This window comes from Ictidomys tridecemlineatus, chromosome 10 (genome assembly GCF_052094955.1).
Source record: "Ictidomys tridecemlineatus isolate mIctTri1 chromosome 10, mIctTri1.hap1, whole genome shotgun sequence".
NCBI classification, from domain to species: Eukaryota; Metazoa; Chordata; class Mammalia; order Rodentia; family Sciuridae; genus Ictidomys; species Ictidomys tridecemlineatus.
Genome location: NC_135486.1, coordinates 125,341,453 through 125,358,750, shown reverse-complemented (window position 1 = coordinate 125,358,750; position 17,298 = coordinate 125,341,453). Strand labels below are relative to the sequence as shown.

Below are 17,298 nucleotides of genomic sequence, written 5' to 3'. Positions count from 1 at the left end.
CGTCTTTTCTTCTTGATAAACTCTGGGAAACCATCTCGAGGCCCAGCACTGGAGCAGGGGCAGCATCCGCCCGCTCAACAGCAAGGTTTGGGGGTGATGATGCTCAACGACCCCCGACACCCAGGACACCCCCTTCTCTAAGACCCCCGTGGATGCCTGCGACCGCGGATAGTGCCGAACCTGTAAGAAGAGTGATGCTAGCACAGTCCACCCGATAAGTGAGATAATACTAAGTGACTGCAGGGCACCCACCTGCGTCCCTAGGCTGAATGCAGGCGTGATTGGTGACCCGGGCAGACCAGAGCGGGATGGTAAGGGGCTTCACTGAGCTACTTAAAATGGCGTGCAATTTAAAACTTAGGAATCGTTTATTTCAGGAACTTTGCATTGAATAGTTTTGGACCCAGCTTGGCCGTGGACTGTACAATTACAGGTGACATGAAGAAAGAAGCTGCAAACAGCACAAAGAAATAGGCCGTTATTGCCGGGCGCAGTGGTGCGCGCCTGTGATCCCAGCAGCTCGGGAGGCTGAGGCAGGAGGATCAGGAGTTCAAAGCCAGCCTCAGCAAAAGCAAGTACTAAGCAACTGAGACCCTGTCTCTAAATAAAATACAAAATAGGGCTGGGGATGGGACTCAGGGATTGAGTGCCCCTGAGTTCAATCCTTAGTACCCCCCCCTAAAAAAAAAGAATTAGACTGTTCCATAAAAAAGGGGGGTAGAGAACATGCTCATGTATATATTTCCTTCTTGGTGGCTAGGGAAAGGGTAGGAGGGAGATTTTTCCACATACTCTTTGTTCCTGTGTGTCATTGGGGATTTTTTTTTTTCCAGAACCCCTTGGATCCCATAGTCCTTCGTATAAAATGGGGTCATGTTGCATATAACCTATGCACATCTTCCCACCCCTTTAAATCATCTCCAGAATGCCTATTAGTACCACACAGGGTGTAAATGCCAGGGAAATTGTTATACTGTATTGTTCAGGAGATCATGAAAGGCGGGGGGAGGACTGTACATATTCGGTGCTGAAGCAATTTAAAAATATATATTTTTTTAAATCTGAGGTTGCTTGAATCCATGGTTGTTCAATCCATAAATAGGAAGGGCCTGTATACTCTTTAGTGTTTTAGGACTTTTGAACCATGGCAAAGTACTTACTACCTATTTAAAACAAAACAAAACAAAAACATTCAAACTGGGTGTGGTGGCACACACCTTAATCCCAGTGGCTTGGGAGGCTGAGGCGGGAGGATCTAGGCCAGCCTCAGCAACTTAGGCCCTAAACAACTTGGTGGGAACTTGTCTCTAAATTTAAAAATACAAAAAAAAAAAGGGCTGGGGATGTAGCTCAGTTGCTGAGTGCCCCTGGGTAGACAGATAATCAATTTTAATTTTTAAAAAAAAGAAAATGAAATAGGGCCCGCACAACTGAGCTCTGGCCACCCAGCGCGCTGGCACATGGCCTCCAGGCTGAGCAGGGGAAGGCGCTCACCCAGACCTGGATATCCAGGGGGAACTACCAGTGTGGTTAGGAGAGGCCAGCGGACCTCAGCTGGGCCTCCCAGAGCGGAGGTTCTTAACATTTCCCCAACAGGGGGCTTAAGTTGGTGGGTCTGGCCTCCCGTCTTTCCCTTCTCCAGAACACAGCAGGAGCACCAGCAGCCATCTTGCCTTTCTGAGGATGGGGCGAAGAGCCACGGATGATGGAGGAGAAATAGAAAAGGAGCCTGGGTCCCAGGAGGCTGTGGGGCTGGTACATGCCCACCGTTCACACAGTGCATGTGTATGGCCACAGTGTTCTAGAGTATACTAGTGGAACATTTTATTATAAATCAAGTTTTCTAACAGGTGGAAATATAGAGAATAGCACACTTTTAAAAAAAAGTTGTTTTAATTGTAGTTGGAACACAACACATTTATTTATTTTTATGTGGTGCTGAGGATCGAACCCAGGGCCCTGCACATGCTAGGTGAGTGCTCTACTGCTGAGCCCCAGCCCCCAGCACACCTTTCCTATTTTTTTTTTAAGAGAGAGAGAGAATTTTAATATTTATTTTTTAGTTCTCGGTGGACACAACATCTTCGTTGGTATGTGGTGCTGAGGATCGAACCCAGGCCGCACGCATGCCAGGCGAGCGCTCTACCGCTGAGCCACATCCACATCCCCAGCCCCAGCCCCAGCCCCAGACCCAGACCCAGCCCCCAGCACACCTTTTCTAATTTGCCTCCCTCTAGTATCTTTTAACATCCAAGAAGGTGAGTCCATTGTTTTGCCTGAGGTGCTGTAGTCAGATCTCTGTTTTCTCAGTACAAGTTAACTGTATTAAAATGTCACCTTGGGGGGCTGGGGATGTGGCTCAAGCGGTAGCGCGCTCGCCTAGCATGCGTGCGGCCCGGGTTCGATCCTCAGCAGCACCACATACCAACAAAGATGTTGTGTCCGCCAAGAACTAAGAAAAAATAAATAAATGTTAAAATTCTCTCTCTCTCTCTCTCTCTCTCTGTCTCTCTCACTCTCTCTAAAAAAAAAAAAAAAAAAAAATAAAATGTCACCTTGGAACCTGGAGCCTGTAATCCCAGCTGCTGCGGAGGCTGAGGCAGGAGGATCACAAGTTCTGGACCATCCGGGTGACTTAGTGAGATCCTGTCTTAAGATCAAAGTGAGAAAGGGCTGGGGATGCAGGGATATAGAGCACCCCTGGGTTCAACCACCAGCACCACACCTACACAACAAAGTTTGCCATAGATGTACACAATTATGATTTGTCGATTAGGAGGGCTAATAATTTTTAAAAATTCAGTTCAAATTTATAATGATTAATTTTATCAGTAAGAATACACTGATTCTAAAAATTAAAGATTCCTCTTAAAATTCATGGAGAATATCAAAATAAAGCCCCCAAATGAACCTTCACATATGCTGTCCACCAATCTTTGACAAAGATGCTCAAATCATTAATGGGGAGAAGACAATTTTTTCAACAAGCAGTACCGGGAAGACGGAAATGCACTTGGACCCTCACCTCACATCACATATACAACTAACTCAAAGTGGATTAGAGACCGAGGTGTCATGTCTAAAATTATAAAAGTTCCCAGTCCCAGGCACAGTGGTGCACGCCTGTCATCCCAGCAGCTCAGGAGGCTGAGGCAGGAGGATCGTGAGTTCCAAGCCAGCCTCAGCAGCAGCGAGGCGCTAAGCAACTCAGTGAGACTCTGTCTCTAAATAAAATACAAAATAGGGCTGGGGATGGGGCTCCGTGGTTAGGGCCCCTGAGTTCAATCCCTGGTACCAAAAAATAAAAAATACAATAACAAGTGCTGGGGAGGATGCAGAGAAGCTGGGGATCCTGGGGAACTGTGGGCGGAAATTTAAGATGAAGTGGCCACTGTGGAAAGGCACAGAAGCTCCTCAGAATATTTAAAATGTAGCTACCACAGGATTCAGCTCTCAGCTCCTGGGTGTGTATCCAAAAGAGTCAAACGTAGTATCTCCAAGAAACGCCTGCTCTGGTGTGTTCACAGCAATGGGGTGGAAATACAGTGTCCCCTGACAACTGAACAGAAAACCCAAATGTGGGCCACCCCTTCCCTGGAACATGGTTCAGAAGGAAGGAAAAGCAGGATGTGGGGCCTCTGAGCCTGGGGTTCCAGCCCCTTGGGAGGCTGAGGCAGGAGGATCGCTGGATCCCACAAGTCCCAGACCAGCCTGGGCAACACACAGAAACCTGCCTCAAAATAATAATGATAATTTTTTTTTTTAAAGAGGGAAGGAAATTCTTTTACAGGCTACCACCTGGACGGACCTTGAGAACATTCTGCTAAATGAAATAACAATCACAAAAGGACAAGAAGCAGAGAAGCACAATGATGGTTGCCAGGGCCAGTGGGCGAGGGAGGAGGAGTGGGAGTTTCCTGGTGCCTGCAGAATTTCTGTTTTGCAAGATGAGAACGTTCTAGAGATCTGCTGCCTAACGTGAAGCTATACCTAACACCACTGAATTGAGGTGTGAGTAAACTTAAGATGGTGATTTTATGTTATGTGGTTTTTTTACCACATTTTTTCTTTTTTTTTTAATCAAATACTTCAGTGGGCCACCAGCTTGCGATCCCTCCTTGAGACAGCGCCTTCTGCCAGGCTGGGCCTGTTCCACGTGTTAGAATCAGCGGGAACTTATTGAGGATCTCACTTGCCTGTCTTTTGAAGCACTTTTTAAAATTCAATCATCCAACGATTTGCTGAGCAACTACTCGGTGCCAAGCTCTATACCTGCCCCTGGAGGGACAATGATGGACAAGGAGCTCAGTCTAGAGGGGGACAGATATGAAACACCAAATGCATGAAAAAAATCAGCAATGGGGACCCTGGGTGTGGTCGGTGATAGAGCATGTCCTTAGCAGGCACAAGGCCCAGGTTCAATCCCCAGCGCTAAATAAATAAATAAATAAATGGCAGCATCCTGAAGCCCATTTGTAACAGGAGGCAGGATCGACTGTGACGACTCCTCCAAGGAGCAGAAATTTCAACTGCGATTCAACTAGCAGCCATGTGAGGATTCTCGGCAAAGATCCAGGCAGAGGGAAAAGCAAGTGCAAAGACCCAGGGGTAGAAACAAACTTGACCCCCTCCAAGCTAGCAGGGAGCCAAAGGCCAGCGCGTCTGACTCAGGGAGCCGGTGGGAGGTGGATGGTGGAAACATTGCCAAGAGCCCTGTGTATATGAATCAGAGGAAAGCCAATCTTTATAGAGTGGTTTGGGGAGTTCAAATGTATCATTAACTTTTATAATTAAAAAAAAAAAAATCAACTGCAAACAGCAAACTGGTCCGAGAAGCCTGGGTCACCAGAAGCCTCTCCAAACCCCATGTTTTTGTCTCAACCCATCCAACATCTGCTGAATCTCTGAATTCAAAACCGCGGATCTGGCTGGGTGTGGTGACACACGCCTATAAACTCAGGGGACTGAGGCAGGAGGATTGAAAGTTGGAGCGAGGGTCTGGCTCTGAATGAAAACTTTAAAAGTGCCGGGGCCATAGCTCAGGGGGAGAGCATTTGTCAAGCCTGCACGGCTCCGGGTTCGGTTCTCAGGACCACACAACAGGCTGCACCCCTCCCCGGGGACCAGCTGTGCTCCCGTCACCCCGAGCAGGGGAGGCCCGAGGGAAGGGGCTCCAAGCTGGGCATGTGCAAAGGAGTCAGTCCTGGAGGCTGGGCAGCTGGCGAGGCCTGGGGAAGAGGCTGGGCCTCCACAGCCCGTGGGCCTCAGCCTGTGGGAGAAGCCCCCTCTGTGGGGGGCGGGAGGGACCTGACTTCCCTTATGCCTGCACCCAGGCAGCCCAGGAGTGGGGCCCAGTGTGGGCTGGACCAAGGGCAGGTGCAGGTGACCAAAGAGGGAGGGACATTTAGGGGTGAAGCCTGTGGCTGGTGGCAGAGCTGGGGGTGTCTGGGCTGGGTCCTGCTCAGCAAGGCCGTCCCAGCATCCTGCAATGGCTGCGAGGGCCCCCACGGGATCACTGACTGGCCATGTGGCCTTGACAAGGTGACTGGGGGCTCGGCCAGGCTCGGCCAGGCTGGGATTGGGACATGGCAAAGCCAGAAGGGGACTCTCAGTCACCAACTGGCTCCAAATTGCCTAGAATTCAGTCTTGAGAGGGAGAGCGAGGGGGAGTTCAGGTGGAAGCCCAGGATCTCATCCTCAGCACCAACTAAACAGAGAAATAAAATTCAGTTCTCTGAACCCGTATTCACGACTTTGGCCACACCTACAAGTGCCCGGGCTCAATTCTCTTATTAGTTTTCTTTTTTACTTAAATTCACTTAAGAGGTAACCACGTGTCACATCCCTAAACCAAAAAAACTGGCACTGCCTGCCCTAAATAAAAAGGAACCCTGAGAAAACGAAACAAAGGATTGAGTTCCAGAAAGCTGCCTGCTGGGGCCCAGAGCTTCAGACTTCCTGCCTCCCCTTTAAGAAGGGAGATCAGCAAGCCCAGAGCGGGGTGAAGTGCCAGCAGCCATGATCGGAAGTGAGAAGCAAATGTCTGTCTCTTCCCAGGGTTCAAAGTGAACTCACTCAGCCGCCATCCAAAATGGACAAGCCAATGGCCAGTCCAGGCTTTGGCAACCATCAGTCCCATGTGGTCAGAGATGTGTCATATCAAGGGTTCTTAGCTGTGTGACCTTCAGCAAATCACTCAACTTCTCTGTGCCCCTGTAAGATAGAGTTGATAACAGTAGCCACCTCGAGGGGTTGTTGTGGGGATTAAAGCTGTAAACAGGGGAGACCTGTCACAGGGTCTGTCACTTTTCTCTGTCACAGAGAAAGTGCCGCCGATTGCTTGTCTGGCTAAGATCAAGTGTGACAAGGTGCCACCAAGGGTCAATAAGCCCATCACAGTAAGGAGGGGACCCTGAATGGCGAGGAAGGGCGGCTTGAGAGCACCTACAGGTCTTCAGACACCAGGCGGAGCCTTCTTCCTCTCAACTCTCCGCCTGCCCCCGCTGGCCGGACCCCAGACCTCCCCGTCCCCATCTGTGCAGGTCCCCGCTCTGGTCAGGATGCGTGATGCGGTTCCCACAGGGACCCCACAGGGATCAAGCCCCACTCAGGGGAGAAGGAGCCGGCAGAGGAGGCCAGTGCCTGTCCTTCAGACCCCGGCTGGAAGGAAGACGCAGGGGATTCTGGGCCCCACCCCTCCCCCACCCAGCAACCCCCCAACACATTATCTCTGAGCGGCAGCAGCTGAGCCTCCCGGTATCTCTCTGATCCCCCAAATTTCCGGTTCCCCAAAGACAACTCAGGATGTGGGGAGGGAGGGGCAGGGAGAGGAGGAGGGAGACTGAGCAAGAGAAAGATCAGAGGGTGACAGAGAGAGAGATGGGCATCCAGGACACAGGGACAGGGACAGACGGACGGACAAGCAGACACAGCGTGCTGGGCAGAGTGGGAAGCAGACAGAGAGACAGACCAAGGACAAGACAGAGAGACGGAGGGAGAGGCAGAAAGGGGCAGAGCGACCCTGAGATACACACAGACAGGACGGGAGGCAGAGGGGGGAGACCAAGGATGAGGCCCAGTGAAGGCTGCAGTTGCTTGGGGGGGCGTTGGGGGTGCAGGGATTGCAAAGGGGACCTGAAACAGAAAGAAAGCTGGAAGCTTCCCAGCCCGGTGCAAGAGGCGAGGAATGAGCAGACCCCCCCCACCCCAATACCAGGAAGAGGCAGACAGGAAGGGAAGGGGGCTGCAGTGGGGACCTGGGGGTAGACCAGATGCTCCAAGCATGTATGCCACCGGGCTCACATCGCTCTGGTGTCCTTGAGGACAGCTGGGGAGCCTGCAGCCCCCGGGAGGAGTGTGGCCCACCACTCTCAGGGACCGAGGAAGAGCAGGGCCTGGGGCCACTCGTCAGAACAGGGCGGCCCTGGGCTGCCCCGGGAGGGACAGCGACAGTCCCCGCTTGGTCTGGCAACCCGTTCTCTCTGAAGCCCAGACTCCTCCTTTGTAAAAGGGTAGCAAGAGAAGAACTGCTTCAAGGGTCCGGGATGGACTGAATGTAGGCAGAGTGCCACCGCATGGCATGTGGCAGGTGTCTGAAGATGGGGCCCTTGTTGGTGAGGGCGAGGCTCCCACAGCATCCTGTCTCTGAGTCAACTCTTTCATTTGCAAATGAGAGAAACCCAGCTGAAGCCGAGCCAAGGCAGAGAGGGGCAATCGTTGTTCTCCCACGTAACTGCACAGTCCCCGGTGGAGCCGACTTCAGGAACCAGCGGATCCAGCACCTCAGTGCTCTCAGGAACCTGTCGCCCTCACCTCTCAACGCTGCTCCTCTTCTGCTGCCTTCTCTCTGCCCTGCTCACTGTGGTCCCTGGCAGCTCCAGGCCCTTGTTGAGTGGTCCCAGCTTAATAAGAAAGTCTCACTCCCAAGAGCTCCAGCCCAAGTCCCCTGTGCGAAGCAGAACTGACCCTCCACGGCTGGCTCCTTGGCTTACCTTCGTTTTCTCCTATTCCACCAACTTCTGGCTAATGCACAACCTCCCCCTCTCCCCCTCAGCGTTGGCTTCGGAATTTGTTGTGAGACCTTAAGTAAGTCACTCAACCTCTCTGAGCTCTTTCTCTTGTCTATAGAATGGACTCCTCCCACCTCCCACTCGGGTATCCTGAGACTCCATATAATAATGAGCATGGCATACAGTAAGCGTGCAATAAATGCATCTCATACAGACATCCCTCCTTCTACCAGCCTAGTGCTGAATTTTTCTCTGAGCAGCATCCCTGTGTCCAGGCCGCGTTGGGAATGGATTCTAGGTCATGGGCGGGCCCAAGCCCACCTCGTGTGGTGTTCCCCTGGCCGGTGATTGGTTCAGGAGAGTCAAGTGCCCCAAGCTCATCCAATCAGAATAAGTTTAGGGCTCTGCCGGGAACTTGAATATCTCGCCCCTCCCACTGCATGGAAACCTGGAGGGATGGGGACCCTGGACACACGTGAAGAGACCGGAAATGGACTCCGTAGAGAAAGGAGAGCAGAGATCTGAGCCGCCCGACCATGGGAGGTGCCAGTTCGCCCTCTGACCGCAGCTGCTCCTGGGGCTAGGGCACCTCAGAATGGAAAGGTCTGAAACTTCAGTCCAGGACAGGGGATGAGGCTCAGGGAGAGAGCGCTTGCCTGGCAGGCACGAGGCCCTGGGTTCCCGCCCCAACGCCCCCTGCCCCCACCGAGATACAGAACAGACTTAAATCCAATATCCTCAAAGTCCCCCAAAGGTCAAGTGGCAGAGTCAAGGCAAAAAGTTCAGTCTCCTGACTTATATTTCAAAGCTCTTGTTATCAAGTACAGCTCTAGGCTTGGAATTAGTGCTTGTTATCTCTGCCACTAACCAAACCAATTATGTAAGTCAAAGGTTAAGAGGTCTGGGCAGGGGCCAGCGGTGCCCGCCTGTCATCCCAGCAGCTGGGGAGGCTGAGGCAGGAGGATCGTGAGTTCAAAACCAGCCTCAGCAAAAGCGAGGCCCTGAGCAACTCAGTGAGACCCTGTCTCTAAATAAAATACAAAATAGGGCTGGGATGTGGCTCGGTGGCCTTGTGCCCCGAGTTCAGTCCCTGGTAAAAAGTAAGCTGTCTGGGGCGGTGGCACAGGCCTGTAATCCCAGCCCTTGGGAGGCTGAGGCAGGAGGATCACGAGGATCCAGATTTCTTCTCTAGAAATTCCAGAAAATTCTCTCTCTTACTAAATCTACCTTTTCTCCAATGCTAGAATTCAAGAAAAACCTGTTTCTGCTCCCAGCTCCTGTAGGGGCTTCCCCACTGACCACTCCAATGGGCTAAGAAATCCCGGCCCCAGCCCAGGAGACCTCAACTGCATGGTCTGCTCTTTCCCACCCGGGTCACCGGCTGCGGAAGCAAAGCCACCTCCCCTTGCTCACTCCAAGAAACACAAATGGAACCTGCTCAGTGCTTCAGGGAACACCCACACCCCCCAGTCCCCAAGGCAACCCACAGTGGCCCTGGCTCTCCCCGTGTCCCCCAGCCCATAGCCAACCCATTCTTCTGGTCCCTGGATTGTGCCTCTCAACACCTTCTTATTCTACCACTTCTCTCTGCTGCACGTCTGTGGCCAGCCCGCCACCACTGCTCACGGGGATGACTCCAACAGCCTCCTCATGGCCTCCCTGCTTCTTGCTTAACTGGCCTCACCATCGATTCTGCCCATCAACCAAGCCAAAGATCTCTGCTAAAACACAGACCTGATCATGTCCTCCTCAGCTCCAAAGCCTCCAGGGGCCACCCTGGGTCTCTCAGGATCGAGTCTCCACAGGTCTCGGCCCCACCCCCGTCCACTCGACTCTTAGAGTCTTCTCCAGCCTCACCACATGGAATTTCTCTTAGTGCCTCCACTACACCGCGTGGCCCCACAGCCAGCTTGTTCGCTTGGCATAAACCACCAGGGAGGCTTGGCCTGCTGTCCACTGTGTTCTAGAGCCACCTGGGCCACATCCCCCTACCCTGACCCGTTCCATCCTGGGCCTTGATCTTAGTTATCTACCCCATCGGGAGACCTTTATGAATGTGTGACCCCCAAACCAGGTACAGGTTGAGCATCACTCGTTCAAAAACCTGAAACCTGAAATCCAAAACATTTTGACCACCAACGTGGGGCCGCAAGTGCAGAACTCTACACCTGACCTCACGTGACAGATTGCTGTCAAAACGTAAGTACACTAAAAATATTGCATAAGCCGGGCATGGTGGTGCCCACCTGTAATCCCAGTTACTTGGGAGGCCGAGGCAGGAGGATCTCAAGTTAGAGGCCAGCCTCAGCAATTTAGCAAGACCCTGTCCCCAGGCTAGGTGTACAAGGTGTACATGAAACATAACTGAATTTCGTTTTAGGCTCGGGTCTCATTTCCAAGATACCTATATATGTGCAGATATTGCAGAGTCTGAAATACTTTCGGTCCCAAGCATTTTGGATCAGGGCTAGTCTACCAGTGTCATTTTCCCATTCTTAACTGGACGTGTGTGGCTGGCTTGGCCGCCTCACCCCACATTCTGCTGGTGATGTCCATCTGCGTTGACAGGCCTGGCTCATTTTATCAGCTGGTGAGTCTTTGCCGTGTGACTTCACCCAGCTTATCAGACTGTTGTCTGGCCACGGGTGTCGGCTGCTTTCCAGCTGCGGCTGGAAGCCGGGGCACAGGCCTGTGATCTGCAGGGTGGCCCTGTGCCTGCTGGCCCCGCCGCCTCAGCCCAGGTGCCAGTCAGCCAGGGTCTCCACCCGAGTCTGCTGGGAAGGGGACGCGCACACCTCCAGATTCCCAGGCGTTGCTCGATTGTCCTCCAGGCTGGTTGCCCAGCATCCCCGGTTGGTAAACTGTTCTGCCCAGACACACAGATGCCTCTGCCCATTTCTGGTTCCTCCCAATAAAAGGATTTAACTCCCTCTTCCTGTCTGACTGAACCCCGTCTCCTGCCCCCACGTCTCCAGCTCGGTCTCATGAGCTTGGTGGCATGAGCTCTGCCATGTCCCAGGCAGCTGGCATTTCGCACAATAACCAGAACCAGGGCAGCAGGCAGTTGTGACTCTGGAGGCCACAGACCTAATCTCAGATCTACCTCTTTGGCTGTGTGCCTTTGGGCAAATCACCTCACCTCTCTGAACCTGCTTTCCCACCTGTGAAGTGGGGGCACTAACCATAACTGACAACAGGGAAGTCACGGTGATTGAGAAGGTGCCCCACGGGGAGAAGTTCTTATTACCTCCAGAGTCCACAGAGAACTGGCAACTTTGCATGGCTCAGGGCAACTTTGATTGTAGTGACAGAGACTCCAAGTCAGCGGATTGAAGACAAAGGGTAATTTATTGGCCCAGGTGACCAGGAAACCTGAGCAGGTCGTCCTGCCCCTGTGTGGTTAGATCAGGAAGCCACGCCGGCCGTCTCTGGGACACTCTTTCCTTCCCGGTGGCTCTGTCCTACCAGGACTCTGACCTCCAGTTGAAGGAGCACTGCGAAGGACAGGCTTCTCCTCCCAGCCCGTCCCCAGGGCTGTGCCTCCCCACGGGGCTGCTCCCGTGCCTCTGCCTGAGCCCTCACAGTGGCCAGAGGCAAGGGGGATGTCTGGGGTCCCCTCCCGGGGTGCAGGCTGGCTCAACCAGCTCCAGATCCACCCGGAATGAGGCTAGGAAAGGAGGGGAGCCCAGGGGAGCCCAAGGGGATGTTCCCAAAATAAGGGGCAGGGGACGCCGCTCGGGTGGGCACCAGAGTCACAGCCTGCTGTCCACGATGCAGTGCAGGGAGCTCCCCTGGGTGCTGCAGCGAGATGCAGAGTCCCGGGCCCCGCTCAGGCCACCAAGTCGGGGTGGCACTGAGCCAGACCTGCGGGAGCCACCTGAAACGGGCCGCCCCCCACCAGCTTTGTCAGCCACCTAGAACTTTTTTTTTTGAGACCAGGTCTCGCTGTGGTGGCAGTCGGGGCCCTGCCTCCCTCCCAGCCAGGCTCCCTCCAGAGCAGCCGACTCTGGCGCCCACACCACGCCCCCCGACTCGCGGCCACCGTTTCTGATCTACTGAGAACCACACAGGAGAGCACTGGAGGTCACTAGGGCCAGTCCCTGGTCACAAGGACAGAGGCTGAGTGCCTGGGGGAGGGTCTCACGGTTGACATGCACACCGCCCCCCAGGGGACCCCACCATCAGCGGCTCTGCCAACAGCGCTGCACTTGCATGGACCACCTCGTGGGGGATGCGACCTGGGTCCTGGGTGTGTGCCTCACTCCAAAGGCAGCCATGTGCCGGGCAGTGTCTGCTGTCACTCCCAGGACCAGGCCAGGCGCTCCACCCCGTGGGTGACGGAGACCACCGCACGCACACACAGGTCTCCACGGCTCCCCGACACGCAGGCACACGCACGTGTGCCCTCCCACGTTCTCAGCGCAGACACAGGCAGGACCTGGCGCACCCCAACCGCATCAGCCTCCAGCCCCTGGGGCCTCAAAGTCAAGGGCGCCACAGACCATGCGGCCTTTATTCGGTTACAGAGGGTGGGGCTGGACCAGGGGGGTTCATTCTCAGGCTACGTCAGAAGGTGCAGGGTATTGGGGGGGACACAGGCTGGCCCTCAAAGTGACAATAAGTTAGGGGGGATTCTCAGGCTGTTGTCCAGCTGGAGTCAGGGCAGGGTACCAAGTGGAGCCCCCAGAGCCACTTCTAGCTGCCCAGCTCAGCTGGCCCCGCAGGGCTGGATCCAGGACGGACGTGACCCCGGCTGAAACACACAGGGCGGGGGAGGCGGAGGGGCCGTGGGTCAGGGGTCGGGGCCATCAGCAGGGTCAACAGCAGAAAGGACAGGCCTGAGGTGCTGGGTGGTCAAGAGGGTCCCGGAGGGAGGGTCACCGGCCCAGGACAGTGCTGAAGACGAGGGCCACTCACCAGGCCGTCAGTGAAGCTCCTGCAGGTTCTCATAGTCCGGAAGCCCCTCTTCCTCTTCATCCCCCTCTTCCTGGGAGCTCAGGGGAGCTGGGAGGGGACGGACGGGAGGTTGGTGTCCAGCCTGAAAGCCACCCCTGCCCCCGCCCCACCCCCATACACACCAGGCTTGGCTGGAGCCTCGGACTCCAGCTCCTGGGACACATTCACGTACTCCCGGCTCCCATCTGTGGGGACAGAAGGAGGGATGGTCAGGCCAGGGGGGGCCAGGTCACACTGAGGGAGTGGGGGCAGGGCAGAAGGAGCCCCAGACAGACAGGGAGGGGGCAGTGGGCGGCCATGGGTGGGCTCCACGGATGGAGGGGGACAGGGTGGGCCACTAGAGCCCGGTCACTCACCCAGAGACGCCTCTGTGCTCTCGCCGCTCTCAGGAACGTTCACGTAATCTTCCACTGTGGGAAGCCACGGGCCACCCGCCCCCACCGCTGCCATTAGACACCTTCAGTCACAGATTCCTGGAGCCCCCCAGTTCAGATGTCCAGGGCCTCAGGGACACCCTGAGGCTCCCAGGACACCCCACCGCCAGTCAGCTGCACAGGGACGCAGGGAATGTTCTGGAGCACTGTCCCTCATCCCCCATGCTGTCTGGTTCTCTCATGTTTCTCCATGAGGACGTGGACAAGGTGACCTTGCAGACAGCCCGCCCAGGTTCAAACCTTGATCCGGCACTAAGGAACTGTTGTGTGACCTCAGATAAGTTATGTCACCTCTCTGTGCCTGTCTCCTCAACTGTGAAACAGGATCAGGAAGGGATTTGCCTCGCAGAGTTGTAGGGATTGAAGCAGAGGTAATAGGACGGGGCCTGTCATGCGGGAAGCCCTGCCTAATGGCTGCTAATCAGTTCACCCCGAGTCCAGTTACCCAGGAGGCCGAGGCAAGAGGATGGCTTGAACCCAGGGATTCAAGGCCAGCCTGGACACCATAGGGAGGTTTTCTCAAAATAAGTAAAAACAAATAAATAAACCCTGCCCTGGTACTGAGGGGCTGGAGGGGAAAGGACGGACACTAGAGCACCTGGCCATTATACACATACGACCCTTCGTAGGACACATAGTAGGCCTTCAGTAAGTGATAGTCCTTCTATCGTCCCAGCCTGCCTCATTAACTCGTCCATCCTGATGTGAGCCCAGCACACATGCCCGATAAGTGAATGAACGAAGGAGTGAGTGAGTGAATAAATGAGAGCATTCGGACAGACGGTCTGGAGCCCAGAAGAGAGGTGGCACATTGGAAATCTGAACGGCAAGTGGAGCCAGGCATGGCAGCGACAGCCCAGTTCAAGTACATATAGACTGAGCATCCCTAATCCAAAACCCAATATCTAAAAAAGCTCCAAAATCCAAAATCTTTTGGGTGCCAACATAATACCACAAGTGGAAAATTGCACACCATGAAACTTAGTTTTTTGTACAGTTATTTTAAATATTGTATCAAATTACCTTCAGGCTATGGAAACAAGGTATACGTTAAAACATAAAGGAATTTCATGCTTAGACTTGGGTCCCATCCCCAAGATACCACCTTAGGTATATGCAAATATTCCCAAACCCAAAACATTCTGGTCCCAAGTGTTTCTGATGAGGGATACTCAACTAGTCCAGAGAGGGGATAGGAACAGAAAGCCCTGCAATGAGACCAGGAAAGGAGAAAGGTGGCTCAAAAGAAACCGAGACGATGCAGGAAACAGAAGAAAATCTCCAGAAAAAGAAAAAAAAGACCACCTCTAGTTAATATTCTTAGAGATTTGCAAGATGCTATGGCCTCTATTAGTACTTGCTAATATGGGTGAGGCCCAGGATTCAATCCCCAGTACAAGAAAAAAGAAAAAGAAACAAGAACAGGAAGCTATACAAAAAGAACACTCAGAGTCCAGGAAAGACCTTCGGATGGGAGAAAGGAAGTTGCAGTAGAAGGATTGAAGAAGAGAGTCAGGAAATCTCTCAGACAATGATTGCATAGGAAAAAGACAAAGGGGAGATAAAAGGTAAAAAAAAAAAAAAAAAAGAAAGTCAAATCGGAACAGGAAGTCCAACATATGAATGAGAGAACAGAAGGGGAGCCATCATTAAAGAAATGGGAGAGGGAAGAGAAGAAGGCCAGGTGGCACACGGGGCAAAGGAGGTACACAGAAATACTGAACTCACTGGAGAAGGTGCTGTCACGGAGGCCAGGGTCACTGGGCACAGGAGCTGAGGGGACAGCAGTGCCAGTGGCTGGGGTGCTGTCAGGAAGCACCACCCTGCAAGGAGAGAGCGAGGCAGGTGAGCGAGGACGCCTGGCCTCACTCGGCCCCCACCTCCCGCCTGGCCACTCACAGGTAGCCCGAGTTGTGATAGTCGTCCTCCTCATCATCTTCATCTGCGTCCTCACAGGCTGGCTCTGGGGACAATGACACAGGGGTCAGCATGACCTGGGACAGATGCCAGCTGCCCCACCTAGCCCGGGGACGCGAGATCCCAGACGCACCCTGGTTCTCGTAGCTCGCCATACTGTTAGCTTCAGAGAGAACAAGATGGAGACGGGGTCAGCTCAGGCTGGGTCCGCCTTCTGCCCAGCTGCAGAGCCCCCCGCCCCTCAGCCCCTCTCTGCCCTTACCACCATCTGAATCCTGTTGGGAGGGTGGCATCCGGTGGGAACCCACAGGGGGCTGCGGGGATCTCCTGGGAGTCAAAGGTCAGGGGTCATGCCTGGGAGAGGCTCGGGAGGCAAGATGGTTTGCAACAGGAAAAGAGGCCCCAGTGCGAGAAAGGGAGGGGGCAGGAGGTGGGATCTGGAGAGGGGAGAGCCGTCGAGGGGTACTCACGGGATGGGGAGCAGGTCTGGCTGGCTTGGAGGTGGGTAGGAGATAACAGGTGGGTAGTGGGCGGCAGGTGGCCAGGGAACTGGCGTGTCTGAGGACGGAACCGAGTTGGAAGGAAGGACTCCAGACATCAGGCCCCAGGCCTTGAATCAGCTCCTGAAGCCCCTGCGCCTGGGGGCCGTCCCCTCCCCTCCCATCACAGCTCAGGACAAAACCATGTGGGCAGCCCCAGGTGGGCTCGCGGGCCAGGGGACCCCCTCCCGGGCACTAGAAGGTGGGGACCCTCTGTACTCACAGGGAGGTTTGATCAGGATGCTCGTGGGGTTTGAACTGGGAGGAGAGACACAGCCGGTGAGTGGCCAAGAGGCCGGCCCCAGCCCCAGGGCAGGGGGAAGGCGGGCGCACGACTCACCTGTCTGCGGGAGCGCTGTCGTAGGAGTCTGGGGAGACAGGCCAGGTGAGATGGGGCAGGGGTGCAGAGGGACAGGTGCCGGGGCCCGGGGGCCCTGCGTCCCGGGGAACAGCTGAGGTGGGGACGGTGAAGAGGGCTGGGGCCTGGGGCCTGGGTCAGGGCCTCCCTTGGGGTCCCCGCCAGCTCCCCACTCACCGGGCGGCTCGTGGCAGCGCACGCACAGGGCTATCAGCAGCATGGCCAGGAGGGGCAGCAGCAGGAGGCCCAGCGGGTAGGGGGTCAGGCCGGCCACCTCCATCTGCAGGAGGGCGCCTGCGCTGGGCCGGCTGCCCCACAGGCCCCTCTCGGCTCAGCTGCAGCGGTGTGTAGGGACCAAGAGGGCCCCCCACGGGGGGTCCTGGTGAGCAGCTGTGTCCTCCCGGGGGCTCCGGGACCACCTCCCCTTGCTGGACTGAGTGGGGCTGGGTGCCGGCTCTGAGACCCTGGTCCTGGGTGGACCAGGGCCCGGGCTGGGGTCTGGGGCACCAGTCGCCCTGTGTGGTCCCTGTGCCCCAGGCGTCCCTGCCCCTCGGCTCGGCGCCTGCCTCTCCTCCACACCCGCTGGCCCGCCACCCGCAGCAGGAAGCTGTGGTGAGCCCCGGGTGAAGGCAGGAAGTCATCAGGCTCCTCAGCCAGCTGCACCCGCCCCCCCACCCCCACCCAGCTGTGGGAAGGGGGAAGAGGCCTGAGCCACGGGGCTCTCAGGAGGGGCTGCTGGCCGCAGGTAGGGGCGAGGCTCTGGTGGGAAGGGGCGCACTGGCCAGCCCCAGGGCCCTCTGCGGCCTCCCATTTGAGGGGGAGGCAGCCCCAGGGAGGCTCTGAGAGCAGGGAGACTAGGGGCAGAGGGCAGCGTCCACCCCACCGCCCCAGGCCTGCCTGCCGGGAGGAGGGGGCTCCCGAGCAGCACAGGCCTGACTCACAGTCACACTGAACCAGCTCAGAGCAGTCCTCCCTCGGGGTCACCCAGCCCAGAAGACAGGGACTCCCCACAGGAGTGACCGCACAGTTCCCAGGAGCCCTGAGGCTGGAGATAGGGCACCCCCACAGCCAGAGGTCGGAGGCCA

The 17,298-nt window shown here is 55.4% G+C and overlaps 1 protein-coding gene and 1 non-coding gene across 5 annotated transcripts; both read right to left on the bottom strand.

Annotated features, from left to right (window-relative positions):
* Positions 1–2,092: 2,092 nt before the first annotated feature.
* Positions 2,093–2,164, bottom strand: Trnaa-ggc (transfer RNA alanine (anticodon GGC)). The gene has a single exon. It is a non-coding gene; the product is annotated as a tRNA-Ala (tRNA).
* A 9,174-nt stretch (positions 2,165–11,338) lies between these two features.
* On the bottom strand, positions 11,339–17,223 carry Lat (linker for activation of T cells). Of its 4 annotated transcripts, XM_078024161.1 has the most exons (11): positions 16,391–16,867; positions 16,196–16,223; positions 16,079–16,113; positions 15,787–15,874; positions 15,579–15,643; positions 15,299–15,479; positions 15,128–15,222; positions 13,322–13,375; positions 13,088–13,150; positions 12,927–13,013; positions 11,339–12,762 (listed from the first exon to the last, which is right to left on the bottom strand). In XM_078024161.1, exons 1-10 carry the CDS (start codon positions 16,491–16,493, stop codon positions 12,934–12,936), a joined length of 792 nt encoding a protein of 263 aa, XP_077880287.1. In that variant the 5' UTR covers positions 16,494–16,867; the 3' UTR covers positions 11,339–12,762; positions 12,927–12,933. The 4 variants fall into 4 exon arrangements, with proteins under 4 accessions (XP_077880287.1, XP_077880286.1, XP_040134667.2 ...); XM_078024160.1 differs by having other exon boundaries at positions 15,299–15,362; positions 15,450–15,479; positions 16,079–16,869; XM_040278733.2 differs by having other exon boundaries at positions 16,079–16,871.
* Positions 17,224–17,298: the final 75 nt, after the last annotated feature.